Genomic DNA, 16,362 nt, shown 5'->3' on the forward strand with positions numbered 1-16,362 from the left:
TATATGTGTGTAATTTGGTAGGTAAATCTCTTTCTTTTTAAACTTACTTTATTTGGAGATGAAATCTCATTTGTTAGGAAAGTTTTATTTTCTTTCTTCTTTTTCTATTCTAATAGATTACCTTCATATTCTTTCAATTCTTTGCAACCTTATTTAACGGATTAGTCTTTATAATTTCAATCTCACGTCTCTTTTTCTCACACACCGGTGATAGGTTTGGATGCTAATTGGATAGAATCGGAACCGAAATCGGAACTGGAACCGAACCAAAACCGGACCGGTTTTGCGGTTTGGTTCTGGTTTGGTTCCACTCATATATTGGTTAGGTTCTGGTTCTCAATTTCCTAGAACCGTTTGAAATGGTCCGGTTACTGGTTTTCTAGAGAACCGGACCAATCCGGACCGTGTACACCCCTAGGAACAACTCACCATGACAACTCAGCATTAGGGTTTGCACTATCTCATTGCCAGGATCCGTCACCGTCTCCCAACTCTACACACTGGGTACTTTTCCGTACCCCTAATCTACACACTGGTACTATACCATATTTAGGGATCCATTACCATTTTTCAAAATACTGTACCCGAAGTCCTTTACTGTCCTTCACACACACACTGGGCACTGTACCACATTTAGGATCCTTTACCGTATCCCAAATCCTATACCCGGAGTGGAGTCCTTTACCGTCCACCACACACTCTGAGTACTTTACCATACTCGGGGTCCTTTACCGTTCCCCAACTCAACTAAAGGTACTTTACCATATCAGAGTCCTTTACCGGCACCCAACATCCTCAATCAACTTTACCATTTTTATCCTTTACTTATCCACGTCTATATATTCACTACTCGAAACCATTCCATGAATCCAAGTGCATTCTAGCACGAACAACATGATACAATCAATAACAGCTTGATTCATAACATAATACATTTCAATGAGATAAAAAGTACATATCAAATAATATTGTGCGAGTAAGTAAACACATAATATTTTATGATTGGACCGATGCCCTTAAGGTTCGTTGAACAAGTAAATTAATTAATTATAGCATGCACTTATTCTACTAAAAAGAAATCAACCACATAGTTTAGGTTCAAATTGAGAACTAAAGTATAATCAGGGGGCAAACTGCAATTTATGAACATTATGTTTAAAATCAAAACGTGTATGCACAGTGGTGCATTTCTTATTTCCAAAAAAAAATAGAGTATTCTCGATTTTCATGATTTCCGATGCATACGTGCGATTTCTCCCATTATCACCTGCTTAAATCTACATATAGGAATTATTTTATACTTAGGAAAAAGTAGGGAAGCGATTATACTACCTTTAATCCAGACAAAACGATTTGGTGGAGTCCGGTGGGTTTTCGTTTGGCGGCGAAAGATCGGTATTCTAGCAGCAACTTAGGGCTATAATAACTTGACCAAATATCTGCCGTTCTAGACGATTCTTGTGTCTATCGCGAAGATCTTGAAATTCTCTACAACTTTCGTGAAGAAGTCTAAGCCCGAAAACCAATCTAAGTAGGAGAAAAATGAACGTTTAGAAGATTCGCCGAATCTGCCTGGAAAACAGAATCCGAGAATTTTACCAAACTTTGAATGGCAATAACTCTATCAATTTTTGACCATTTTGGGTGATTCTTGGATTGAAATCGAAGCTCTCAACATCCTCTAGAACATTTGTGAATAAACTCAGGCCTAAAAACGATATCAACTAGGAAGAAATAGGTCGTGAACAGAGGTACGTGATATGGACGAGAATGGAGTTTATGGGATTAAAGATTTGATGATGTTGTAGGGAATAATTTAGGAGGTGGTGATAATGGGCTGCCTCAACTCTCTCCACCCGTATCTCTCTCTCTCTCTCTCTCTCTCTCTCTCTCTCTCTCTCTCTCTCTCTCTCTCTCTCCCCCCTGAGATAAAGGAGGAGGTGGGGTGGATTATTTGTGGGTTATTTTTGTAGGGATAAAAGTGAGGTAGTTGGAGTGTGGAAGGATAAGTATGGAGGTGGTGGAGTATGGAAGGGAAGTGGAGAGTTAGTTCGAATAGGATTCTAGTTAGGGTTTAGATAGGAATGATAAGAGATGAGTATAGATGAATGTATATCTTAAGTATAATATATCTAATATAGATTTAAATAGGTAATATCGATTATACATGTAATCATGTATTTTAATTATTCAATCTAATTAGTCATTGAATTAGTATTTAACATTATAAATTGTATTAAAAAAATAGGGCAAAAATCCAGGTCTTTACAATCTAAGGGTATGTTTGGTTCGATGGAATTAAAGTTGGAATGGAATGGAATTGGAGGAAATGAGATTAGAGTATCCTTTCCATTCGCAAGTTTGGTTGTGCTTAGGAATAGCTATTCTCATCCACAATGGAACAGTGTGGCAATAGTAGTTTTTGGAGTGGAAATAGTAATTTTTAGAGTGGTAATAGTAATTTTTGGTGTGGTAATAGTAATTTTTGGAGTGACAATAGTAATTTTTGTGTGGCAATAGTGAATCTTGGAGTGGCTCTAACAATTTTGGTGTGACAAAGAAATGAAATGACGATTCCTTTTGTTTTTCTAATGGAATGACAATTCCGTTACTAAGGTGAACAGTGATTTCATTTGGAATAATCATTTCATCATTTAATGATGAACCAAACATGAGAATAAGTATTCCATGGAATGACCATTCCATTCCAACATTGATTCTAAGGGTGTGTTTGGTTCGATGGAATGGAATTGACAATAGAATGCAATTGAAGTTGGAATGGAATTGGAGGAAATGAGATTGGAATATCATTTTCATTCCCAAGTTTGGTTGAACTTAGGAATAGCCATTATCCGCAATGGAATGATGTGGCAATAGCAATTTTTGATGTGGCAATAGTTATTTTTGGTGTGCCAATAGTTATTTTTGGAGTGGCAATAGTGAATCTTGGAGTGACACTAATAATTTTGGTGTGGCAAAGAAATGGAATGACAATTCCTTACACTGTGTTCGCTTTGGATCTCTAAAATCAATCCCTCTCTCTGTGCACGGTTCCCTACAAGTTTTCTCTCATTATTACTCTCAGTCAAGATGGAACCAGGATTTTACCCTCGCAGTGGCAAAATGTATACTAAAAAAATAAAAAGATGCATTACAATATTAATAGTCATCGGCTCCAAAAAAAATTAAAATAACATAATAAAAACTATAGTAAATGATGTTTTTCATTTGCACATGGAGTATGAAAAAAGACTAATTTTAATTTTGGGCATCGATAATGCCACTCCAACAACAACAGCAGAACCCATGTAGTCTCCAATCATTGGGGATATGAGTAGGGGAGGATTGAAAACAGACCGAACTTTTGGCAATATGTACAAAGTGGTTGATCTGAGATTACCACTTAAACAGTAGTCCCCCCTATGTGTATTTTGTTGCGGAACTATGTCCCCAAATCAAAACCAAATGACATCAAAGAGGGCAAGTCTAGAGACCCAATTCAATTTATGTGCACATTATCATGCTTCATTCATTGATAGTCCAAAGTATCGGTATGCACAAAGATAATGTCACTCCCCAAATTTATAATGTCACTCTCCAGATCCCTTTATGGATTTCTCAAATTGATAACCGCACTCCCTTTTGGGAGTGATATTATAAATTTGGGGAGTGCCATTATAATTAAATTCCCTTAATTTTTTAGGTTAAGTTATTTTAGGGTTAGAATTAATGTGGAGTTTTTTTTTCTTAATTACACATCATCATTTATATTATTTTACTTTGGCCCATTAAATTTAATTTTAGAATACTTTTTTGGGTCTCCTTTCTTGAAAAAAAAATAGAAGATTTATGACTAGTATATAATAAAAAATAAGGAAAAAAATCTAGACGTGGCGAGACTATATAAGTCGGGGATAAATTTTTTTTTCGCATATAATAATTGGGTTTTCAAAAATTCTTGTCGTGGCAGAAGCAAAGAAGGCTTAACTTAAACCCAGGACATAATGTCGATTTACCTTCCATGCGATGACATCCTCTCCCCTCCAAAATGTACCAGAATATTTAGGAATTATTGTCAAGATAACAATTACATTTAATGTGCCGTTTTACCGTCCTCAGGGTAGAAACTTTGGTTTTTGGTTTGCATGAACTATTTTCTATGCAACTAAGAAGATTTAATGGTTACTACAAGGTGGAGGTGTCAAAATTAAGAATAACACCCCAAAAACCAAAGGGAGTTTTGGCGGTTAGTTCACGTCCGTAAGCAATGCCCTATAACATTCCATCAGGGCTTGCAGACTAAAAGACATATAAAGAGCCTAAATGCATGTTGACCCAGCAAGCTCGTGAATCAACAAACACATGTTGGCCCAACAAGCCTAACGAGTATATGAGCCCTGCAGAATAAGTAGCAGGACTACAAATCAGTTGAACCATGTAAGCCCATATCTCGCAGGACCTACAAATCAAATATTCGGTTGAACCATATAGGCCCACATTTCACAGGGCCTACAAACCCAATATGGGTTCACGTAGTCTCAAATCAGGTAGTACGTAGAGCCCAAGAAAAGCTTCTATGGAAGCAGAAGAATATTCCAAGGTGGATGTCATCTAATGCAACCAATATTCAAAATATGAAGAGACTGAGAAGATATGATATCATCCTATCTTCTGGCAACAACTATTCAAATTCAAAGGATTTATTTGACGGCCAAGCATTTGATGAAGGAAGCTCCTATAAATAGGAGGTCCATCATCAAAGGAAGGGACCTCAAAACTCATCTCACAATTCTTCGTGAGAACTCTTAACTCTTCACCATCACACTCTCCGCCCAAACATAAAAGCTAAACACACCTATTCTCCCTCAACGTAGAAAATATACAGAGAGAGAAGATATACTTCATTCAAGCAAAACCACTACAATCCACAACCACTAAGCAACCTACTCGTTCACTACCACCTGCATCTTCAGGAAACTTCGAAGATCAGTAAGAGTAAGCATATCAAGTGATAGGTAAAGGGTTCCAATCCGTCTAAAAGTATCAAATATTCACTGTTTTGATGTAAACAAGGGTTTTAAACCCAATCATCAATAAAATTAAATTGTTCTAGTCTATTTCCTGTTCTTTATTCTTCATTAATCAGAGGTTTTATTTTTGTAGTATGTAATTAACGATTTGAAATCCAAATCGGAAATAGGAGCCTATATATAAACAATCAATACTGTTCACTTGAACAGTGGATATTTGAGATATAGATTTCGAAGTGTGGGTAAATCCTACAGTTCAAATTTTATGTCTACAAAAATTCATGAATAACTAAAAGACAATATATTAAACTCCTGACAGATTAGTTGCTGCACAAAACAGCAACATCTTAAATATAGGGGAAAGTCTATAATACACACCCTTTAAAAGGGTGTATCATATGCACCTATTTTGTGGTTCATTCATAACATTTTAGAGTGTTTCGTAACTTTTGTTCTAGAATTCATAACTTTTCAGTAGTACGATTCATAACATTTTCATTATAATTCATAACATTTTGGTATATCTCGTAACCTTTGTACGATTCGTAACTTTTTAGCAATACGATTCATAACATTTTCTCTATAATTCATAACATTTTGGGGGGTGCATATGATACACACCCAAATAAATGGTGTGTATTGTAGTCTTTCCCTAAATACAGAAGCCATCTCAAATCTTTGTCCATTACGCATTTTTTTTGACAGTAAAATAAACTTGGTAAACAAATTATGGTTACCCAACAAACCATAGTGAAATTTTCAAATGTACATACAGGGTCCATGATCATCTCCTGAGCGGCCGCATTGTTGTACGCATCAAAATGCTCCCAAAACTTTGATGCTCCATTCTTTTCAAAAGTTTCCTGTACCAAAACAACCAGTATCAAAGTCCATGAATATAATATTACTGGAAGTCCAACATATGAAGAAAAAAAATAGTCTGAAATAGTACTAAGCCACTAACATAAAAAATTACTAACGGGAATAATCCATTATGTATCTCTCAATATATAAGTTTCACCTCCCGATAGGAAAAAACCTCCTTTTTGCATTAGTTGTTGGTTAGTAGTCATTCTTGTTAAAGCACACAGGAGGCCTATGGTTAAGGGGTCTAATATGGGATCACCCTTATGGGGTAGTTTGTCTTGGTCTCATATTCGATTTTCAACAGCCCCAGACCCCACTTAATCTAAATTGTACATGTGATTTGTTGATGGTTGCATGTATCTGGAGGCCTTGAGCACGGTGACAGGGCGGGCCGGTTGGAATTGTTCACCATCAAAAGAAAGAAAAAACATTGGCCATGTTCGTTTGGCAAACTTGACTATCTTTGCCAAAATATCCAAAACTTAATTCACACTTGTTATTATTTAGTTTGAAATTTGAATTTTAAACTGAGGCAACTGCTCTCAACTCTCTCTTTGAAATGAATGAGATAGACTAGAAAGTACCTAGGGGGAAAAGAGTAGGGGATCACGTGGCTGGATGTAAATGATTACTACTTTGGTTGCCGGAGCTCCGCAATTTTTTATTTTTTTCCTAGTAACAAAAGTCATTTTGGATAGGGCCTAAATTAATTGTTAGTCTTCCGTATTAAACTGCGTGTAAACTTTTCGGTTAGAAATTTGTTTCAAAGAACACTTAGACACATTAGATTGAGCTAATTTTTTATAAACCCACTTTTTTTTAATTATTAAATCGCTAGGAATTATCTGTATGCCATCGGTACCAATAGCATTAACAATAAAAATACCCACCCATGGCTATGCTTTAATCCTTAATAAAGCATGGGGTATATATGAGTTAGTACATACAATGTACATAAGAATTTTGTGGTGCCCGCCCTCAGGTCCCACAAAGATGATTCGAAGTGCTAATTATTTTTTAAAATATTTTTTATGGAACCGTGTAAAAAATCAGCTCAACCGGATATCGGTAATGATTTTTTCTGAATTTGTAACAAGCGAAACTACTTAACTGCTCAATTTTGCCCTTACAAATTCAGAAAAAATCTTTACCAATATCAGGTTGAGCTAATTTTTTACTAGACTCCATAAAAAAATATAAAAGTAATAGGCAGTTCGAATCATCTTTGTGAGACCCGAGGTGTGCCCCACAAAACCCATATATACATGGTATGTACATGGCATATGTACACATAGCAGTACTCCATTAATCCTGGGTTTGAGAAGGAATTTGCACAACGAAGAGCCTAAATTCGTTCATCATAACACGATTAACATCTCCCATTAAAAAGTCAACTGCCACCACATGCATACATTTTATAAAACAGAAAACTCATAAGAGAGCCTAATATCAAACTAGAGCTTGGATAACAATAGCAATAATCACACCCCATCACAAACTGAGAGTGATAATCACCCAAACGGGTAAGCCATCTGTGCCTTCTGGAATAATTGCACGCATCTTCCAACAACGGGATAAAGGAAGGAGCCACCATTTCATCAACATGCCTGGTGTGAGCCACCCAAAGGGTGTAGGCCTCCCATGACGAGTAGTATTTTTTATGCACAACGCCTTTAAACCTAATGACATGTTCGCTACATGCCGCCCAATAATCATATATGCCCGGGTTCATCCCCACAAACACAACGTAGTAAAACTTCTTTCCTGCCATTCCTAAATCAAAGGCATGTCTAACATAGAATACACAGAATAAGAAATACTAAACAACGAGTCAGTTGAAAATTGAAATAATAAACATACAAGGAAAACCATCTTCAAATTGGAATAAAACACATGCATGCAGTCATAATTGAAATAGTAAAATACATGCGTGGCTTGGTTGAAACCAAGTTTTGGAAGGAAAGAAAAACGAAAAACGAAATTGTAATGCATGAATAACACAAGCAGACATGTTGATCTGCTCAACATTTGCTTGTTCCCCATCAGCATCCTCATTTTCATCCAAGTCTTCATCGTCAGAAAATTCATCAAAAAATTCATCTTTCCCCTCTCCATTAAGATCCAATTGTGGACAACACAACATGCAGTAATGATTTGAGGTTGACGAGCTGGTGGATATTTAGGCATACTTTTGAGTATTGGAAACCTTGCTTTCAAAACACTGAAGCATCGTTCGATAACATTCCTCAACGACGCATGCTTGTAGTTGAACAACTCTTGCTGCGATTGAAACACCGTATTCACCCCATGCCACTCGTCTCGGTGGTACTTTTGGCCTTAATAAGGAGCTAGATACCCTGGCATGCTTGTATATCCGGAATCCACCACATAATATTTATCTAAAGCATAAGTGGATTACATTAGTTTAATTATAGTGTATGGCAACAAAAATATACCATTAATTGGTGAAATACTTACTGATTGGGGGGTGTGGGAAGTTGTAGGCTGCATTCGACACTGCAGCCATGAAAACACGTCCATCGTGGGCACTCCCTTCCCAACCTGGGTAAACGAAAGTAAACTTCATGTCAAATGAGCATACTGCCATTACATTTTGTGTTTTGGTGGTTTTTCTCCCACGATATGCTATTTCTCTATTACTTGGTACCTACGCATCAATGTGGGTTCCATCTATTGCGCCAATGCAGTCCTATAAAAATAAACGTAGCCATTATAGGGGATTTCCTATTTTTCCTAACACTTAGCTAAAATATTAGAAATTAGAAATGTGTACCTCAAAATAAGGGTAATATCTTTGGTCATTAAGAATTTCTGAAGGCGTGGCATCAAGATTAGGTGGTTGGATGACGATTGGAGCTACGTTGCAAAGAGCACGACACATACGCTTAAAATGCTTGCTTATGGTATCCGTGGAATGTTAGAACCAATGACCAACTCTATGCTGTTCGTTATGTCCACATATGTACAAGAACATATCTAATGATTCCTCAACTGACAATCTCATATGATCCCACTTCAACTGACCCGGCCCTATCCACTAACAGACTCACCAATGATTTGAAAGTCTGTTTATCAACACATATCAACACATAAAAGGTCCTTTATGGTGGTTGGATGTTGTGTCATCAAAAATTGAGTATAAGTTTGACCTCCCACTGGGAATGTTCGTTGAGGCATTCTGTTGACCTTGTCTTCAGAACTCATTGATAGCATTTCTAGGTCCATCTGCTTTCGTCTTCGTGTTCGCGTTCGTGTTTGTGTGGTTCGTTTCCACTTGTGGACATGGTTTGGGGATGCGTAATAATTGAGAACTAAGAATTGAGAATTGACAGGTTCTGCAAAATAGTAGTAATAGAAACCTAGGTGTAGTACATGATTATAAACTACACAGATTCAAGGCGCCTAAGGATAAGAACAAAAACATGTACTTGTATATATGTGGGCACTATAATAATATGACATTGGATTGAATATATACGAATTTTTAACAACTAAACCGAACTCAAATCTTCCTTCATACATTTCAGTTTGTATGACAAACTGTAACAGCATTGAATAAGATCACCATAAATATTACAAGTTGTGCTTTGAAAATCTATAATCTATTGATGGAAATTTCCAAATCTAATTCTAAGTCTACCCTAAAACCAAGTCTAATGGAGTTATCTATAAAAGAATGCAAATTAGACAACGATTTTCCCTTGAGCTTACTGCCATCCTAACTTTTGAAAATGATGAAAAGTAGCTTGGACTTGAGTACATTTTGCTACATGCAAGACAACATCACAAAAGCAAGCAGTTTCACTAACATTATGCGATAGCCAAGAATACACAATAGATTGGCCCCAATCACAGATTACCACAACAGATTTAGTCCATAATAGTCAAACCCGGAAACATACAAAAGTTCTTAATTTAGTCTGGAAACAACACAATTCTAGAAACACATATACTTAACACAATACTAAACACAAACTCAAATTACTAGTACCTGCTCCTCAAAGATCGTTGGCCGAATCCACCCTCGTTTCCGGCGATATACCAACAAACTCTTTGCGTTGACTTTCCTCGCTAAGAAGTTTGTTATAATGACTTTCCTCGCTAAGAAGTTTGTTATAAGCCTTAAGGTATTGTTGGGTACCTATGATGGGCTTTATCTCCTGCAACAATGCAAGGCAAATGGGAATGGAGCTTGCTTCTTGGGCTCGATGGCTATCAGCCAACAGTCCATAGTACTCTCCCCTCATTTGATTGGCAAAAGCAGTCTTTTCCTAAGCTGCTTCTTTTTTCTCAAACCTCATTGACTTGGAGCTAGTCCCACCACTACCATCTGACTTCCTCTTGCCTGTCGATACACTGTCCTCCATCTTTATAGGCTTGCCTACTTCATACATGGCTACTTCCTCCTCAGATGTTGGGGGTCTTAGGGATGATGGTTGGCCAATGAGCTCTCAAGTAGCTCCTGTAGCTGATCATAGTGGTCAAGGCCTTTTTGACAGTATTTAGCCACACCAAGATGTCCCTATAAGGAAGTTAGGGAAGCGGGAATGATAAGTACTATATGTGCCATAAACTTAGGTCAATTAAGTTAATACATGGTTACCTAATGTTAACATACCTGGACGTACTCTTGCCACACGGTTTTGGGTGTTGTGACTGTTTGGGATGCAATGTGCCAACCCAAACCAGTATGTTTCACTAAATCATCAAAAATCCTATACTCTTGTTTAAGGCAAACGAACTTTTGGTGGACCTTAGTAGGAGTATACCCCATTCTCCCCATCCTTACAAGCAACTCATGGTAAATTGCACGCCATTGCAAGTCATTGAATACTCGTTTCTTTCTAGAGTTGGACCCTTGCTCCTTCCTAGCCTCCTTGAGCATTATTTGAATGAATATTTGGGTGTTGACGAAATTCCAATCATCAACATCAAGTTTCTTACGATCCATCGCAGGCTTACATGAGGGAGAGAAACATGACCGATTTAAGTTGTGGCATGAAAAATTGATGCAGGGAAGCGAATAAGAAAACTGATGATCGAAGCGACAAGGACAATCACAAACGCAATAGTTTAGAGAAACCCTCTCTGACTCTTTTCTTTATCAATAATCAACTGTTCAGCCCTAAGGCGTAAAACCAAATATATAAGTAGCAACCCTAACCCTAGAAAACATAAAAAAAAAAACAATACCAAAATTATTACAAACCCATAAAATAGAGGAAAAAACAAGACTTCAGAAAAAAGAACGGGCTGAAACGAAATTTCCTACGGAAAGTTATAAGAGCGCAAAGAATGGCCCAAAACGGAACGAAGGCCCATTGGGAGGCCTAAACAGCCTCGGAAGGCTAAAAAACTCGCGGCAGATGGCCTTTTGGCCATGTGTTCTCACCGTTGGGCCATTTCGGATTGAACCCAGATGAGCTCGTCTCCTAAATCCACGATCAATTATATTACGAAAATACCGATTAGTACAAATACCTAAAAGCTTCTAAAATTGCATCAAAGTCCCTAACCTATAAGTTCAGTAAATGTTAAAAGTTAAAAGCTTGTAAAACTGGTCCCATTCTTGATTCCATGTTAATAATCTATAAGTTCACTATAAAAAGCACATAGAATAGTACCACTTGGACGCTGTTCTCGCCAATGACAGAGTTTGCCGAGGACGTAGGAGATGGAGCACCTCGTTTCCTCTTTGAGATTGGAGTTGGGGGGTCAAGCTTCAGCGACAGTTTCTGACCTACAATGAGACAAATCAGATCGCCAAAAATCAAAATGCTATATATATAAGAGATATCCATGTTACATGTATAAGAAAATAACATAAACCAATAAAGTAAGTGTACTAATTTTAGTAACAACTACTATTCTACCCTTTCCTTCCATAAAATTCCAATATAACATTACTGAAATCAAAAAGCCATGAACAACTTCTGAAAGCCCTTCTGAAAACGTGTGTATTTTAAGAGAAAGATGGGTGCATACCACTTGCCTCACCAGACATGCAAGGGATTTTCCCCCAATTTCACAAAATAGAATAGAATCTTACCTCTAGATTTTCGAACGTTGGTAGACCTAAGGACCCATTTACCACATCGCCAACTAGTTATGCTTGGCTTGTCCGTTGAGTTTGTGTTGGTGGTGCTATAGGCCTTTATAGTTTTACAAGGTGAAGGTTTTGTCCATTCTTATACTGCAAATTGCTTGTAGGGGTCTTCAATTGAAAAGTGGGTGGTTGTAGGTCAAATCGAACTTGTTTCTACAGGTCTCCCTAGTTCCATCGGCACAGCCTTTGCACAATTGGATGGAGAGACAGAGAGAGGGGCTAGGGGTTAGAAGAAGATTTGAGCGTCAGACCCGAGAGAGAGAGAGAGAGAGAGAGAGAGAGAGAGAGAGAGGGGTTAGAAGAAGAACAAATCTCTGGGATGAGAAATAAGATTAGAAGGAGTCAGATGGAGTTTCTTTCCAACCAAAGTCATAAGTCGTCAAAGAAAGTAGTTGAAAAAGATTAAAGACTGCAATCGGTGCACAGCTATAGCGGACCCCACCCCTGGCCCCCTTGTGCTTTGTAGCGGGAAACGGCAAAAAAAAGAAGGAAATACTCAAACGATCAAAGATTTTGAAAATAATTTTAAACTAAATCAAGGAAAATAGTTAAACGAACATAGCCATTATTATTTATCTTTGTTTGTGATAGTAATAACTTGTAAGACACCCTACTACTAAAACTTCACTCCACTACCGTAAAGGCATTTTGCTTCCACGACAAAGCTCATGTAAAGATGAGAATCGCATCATTTCACCCATGTTTCCTCGTCCAGGATGCTAGAGTTCTTTACTTACACACAGAACGATATGAAAACAGATGTCAGAGTAACTACACCTTTAGAATAAATCCTCTACGGATGTGAAATTTGTAATCAACTGAGTTGTATGCATCTCAACCGAGCATTATTGCATTTGTCTATCTGCAATGACAACAACTAACACTAGAGCATCTCCAACCCAACTCTTCCAAACTCCTCATTTTGAAGACTAGAAGATATTATATTTCGGAAATGATAATGCCAAAATTGTTTTTGTTGGTACCAAAATTGTAATATATAATAGCCTTGTACCTTGCACATGCCACATGATATAAGCCATTTATGCACAACAATTTTGGTATCAACAAAAACAATTTTGACATTAACAACACGTTTATCTTTCAAAAGTGATTTTGAAGGATACAACTATTCACATGAACTCCAATAACTATGCTTCCTTTCAACATCTATTTTTCAAAAATTCATTCATTTCACCCCAAACCTCAACTTCCCCTCCAAAATTTAAAATTTTAAAATTTTATTCGTTTAACTTTACATAACCATATTTCTCGTTAGCTCTGAGTACATAGTCTGACCATAATCATAGGGGCAACTGAAAATCGTCAAATAATGCGAAATAAGAAAAACCTCAAGGAAGCCAGCGAAATGTCCTTCGACTAGTGACTCGAGGCCATACTTGAAGAGATTGCGAGCTTGAGAAACGAGCTTCGACCCAAACGAAGGATCACCTCTGCCATTCAGCAGAGCTTCCGTTGCTAAGCAGTTGTCGTTCCAGCTCTCCATAATTTCTCGGACAACATCGCCGTTCAGGGAGTCCAAAATCCCCAAATTGCAAATCGATGAGGTCTCGTCTACCACCATCGTAGAGGGCAGAACAAGGCAGTAGCTCAAATCGAAGAGCACAAAAATAGTAGAATTAAATATCTGTAACACAGAGATACACACAAATGTATGCATAAATATAACTGTATGTATTCGATAGGAGGGTTTGGGGTTTCTGATTGCCCTGTAATTGAAGACGAGATTGTAGAGAAGAGAATTGAATTGATTTATATGTCGCGGTTTCACATTTGAACAGCGGCTTTTTGTAAGCTCACAGCCAGGGATCGTGCGCTTCCAAGAGGCTTTCTACTCGCAGAGGGCAGAACTAGGCAGTAGCCCAAATCGAAGAGCAAATTTCTTCTAAGAGGTTTTTTACTTGGGTGGCTGCTCTTGGCGAGTTTTTTAATCAAAGTACTACGTTCCAATGAACGTCATATATGGCGCTAGAAAGTAGTTTTACAAATAGTAGTTTGAAAAGTAGGGTACTTTTGCCAATTGTTCTTAAAAAACGTACTAGTAATACTTTGGTAGCGTCATTTCATATGGCGCTAGAGAGTAGTTTTGCAAATAGTTTGAAAATTGTTTTGTTTTACAAATAGTAGTTTGAAAAGTAGGGTACTTTTGCCAATTGTTCTTAAAAAACGTACTAGTAATACTTTGGTAGCGTCATTTCACATGGCGCTAGAGAGTAGTTTTGCAAATTGTTTGAAAATTGTTTTGGGTTTTAAGGGAAGTTTTTTAAAACTCCGTTTCAGAACCCCTTCTTGAAAAATAAATATTTATTTTATATTTTCAAACTCAAAAATAATGTAAAGAAAAAATAATTTTTTGATTTTTTTTGCACTGTCTAAAATATCTCAAACAAGATCCGCATTGCATATTTTTAGATTTCAGTAAGCCAATTATTTTTTAGTTTAAAATTGTCTTCTTAAAAAATAAGAACTTATTTTTTGTTTTGGAACGAGGCTAAGAGTAATGAGTGGTAAGAGATAGAGATAGAAAATATATTGGGGACCGTGTGCAGGAATTTTTGGATACCCAAAACACGATTACCTTCGCAAGTATTCCAAGAGACGAGCGGTGGAAAAGTGCCATTTTTTTTGATCCTACCGTTTTAATTGTTAATCTGAACCGTTCATTTTGTAGACCCTACATAGTAATGTATCCACGCCAAAAATGAACCTGATCGGACATCGATAGAAGTATCAAAAATTGATTTTTGCTTTGCAAAATGGATAATTTATCTTTATTATTATTGATAGAATGTATCAAAAATTGATTTTTGCTTTGCAAAATGGATAATTTATCTTTATTATTATTGATAGAATCAAATCGTCCATTTTATAAACCAAAATTCAAATTTTGATATATCTATCGACTTCCGATCAAGCTGATTTTGTGCATGACAATATAGACTACGGGTTTTAAAATATGAATAGTTTAGATTACAACATTAAACGCTCGATAGGGCCCAGAATGGATGGAATGGTGGTAAAAAAATAAGATTTTACATGGGCGATGGATATAATTTATTCTCTTATTCCAATAAACATACTACTAGTACTTTGGTAGCATCATTTCATATGACACCCCGTTCAAGAACACCATCTTAAAAAATAAGTACTTATTTCATATTTTCAAATTCAAAAATAATGTAAATTAAAAAATAATTTTTTGATTTTTTTGCACCATATAAAAGATCGCATCGATATCTTTCAAACAAGATTCATATTGCATATTTTTTAAATTTCAATCAACCCATTATTTTTTAATTTGAAATTGCCTTCTAAAAAAATCATGACTTATTTTTCGTTTGGAACAGGGCTAATTTTAATTTTACAAATAGTTTGAAAAGATCCCCCAAATGTTTTAAACAATGCTGGTATAGAAAACAACGACGGAAACAGATCGTACATATCGATGGCACATGGAGTCCACTTTAGGTCCCACACAGATGATCCGAGCCGTTCAATAATTTTAAAAAATAGTTCTGAATGGGCCAATGAGAAATCAGCTCAATCTGCTATGTGTAGGTACTCGATCCAGTCTTTCCATTTTTCATCCAATCTTTTCCATTTTTTCCTATTTTAAAAAAATGATGGATCGAGCACCTACATATATCGAATTGAGCTGATTTTTTACAATACCAATCAGATTTTTCTTATAAATTATTGGATGGATCGGATCATTCGTGTGAGACCCGGAGTGGGCCCCGCGTGCCATCGATACGTAAGGTTTGTTTTTGCAGTCGGTATCATGTTGACAATCATTCTACAACCATAAACACTTACACAAATATTTACACAAATTATCCTACATTCACATTGTGCACAGACACACTATACCTCCAGTGTATGTAGGTTCCACTAAAAGATGTGAGGGTGTGTAAAATAGTATTTGTGTATATGTATGGTTATAAAATCTCTATTATAAAACACAATGATGTAGGGACTAGTTATTGCAATAGTTGAGATTTATTTGATCTAAGAGCTCATGTATGCTTTTCAACTTTCTTAAGAAAGCACTCACATTCTTACAAATATATTACAAATACGCCATCAATTTTTTTTTCTCGCTACCAATCGCTTTTTGTTTTGTTGATAAATACATACATATATATATATATATAATATATATAGTAGTCACCGCCCCATCTCTCTCTCATGAAAGCCTCTCTTATGATTGTCCGGCCACAAACAGTCATCGTCCTTGTCGGTGAGTCACTCAATACCCGGAATCCACTGTCCTCGGTAACATATTCTCTCACTCTTTCTCAAATACTTAGTATTTTTTTT

General features: G+C 36.6%; 1 protein-coding gene, 1 long non-coding RNA gene and 1 other non-coding gene across 3 annotated transcripts; all 3 read right to left on the reverse strand.

Annotated features, from left to right (window-relative positions):
* Positions 1–3,427: 3,427 nt before the first annotated feature.
* LOC131305822 (small nucleolar RNA snoR100) lies at positions 3,428–3,535 on the reverse strand. The gene has a single exon (XR_009193380.1). It is a non-coding gene; the product is annotated as a small nucleolar RNA snoR100 (small nucleolar RNA).
* Positions 3,536–5,602: 2,067 nt separating this feature from the next.
* Positions 5,603–13,951, reverse strand: LOC131303924 (uncharacterized). The gene is made up of 2 exons (XM_058330986.1): positions 13,373–13,951; positions 5,603–5,893 (listed from the first exon to the last, which is right to left on the reverse strand). Exons 1-2 carry the CDS (start codon positions 13,700–13,702, stop codon positions 5,618–5,620), a joined length of 606 nt encoding a protein of 201 aa, XP_058186969.1. The 5' UTR covers positions 13,703–13,951; the 3' UTR covers positions 5,603–5,617.
* Positions 7,910–8,846, reverse strand: LOC131303925 (uncharacterized). The gene is made up of 3 exons (XR_009192261.1): positions 8,692–8,846; positions 8,376–8,607; positions 7,910–8,296 (listed from the first exon to the last, which is right to left on the reverse strand). It is a non-coding gene; the product is annotated as an uncharacterized LOC131303925 (long non-coding RNA).
* Positions 13,952–16,362: the final 2,411 nt, after the last annotated feature.

The sequence above is a fragment of the Rhododendron vialii genome, chromosome 10a (assembly GCF_030253575.1).
Source record: "Rhododendron vialii isolate Sample 1 chromosome 10a, ASM3025357v1".
NCBI lineage: Eukaryota > Viridiplantae > Streptophyta > Magnoliopsida > Ericales > Ericaceae > Rhododendron > Rhododendron vialii.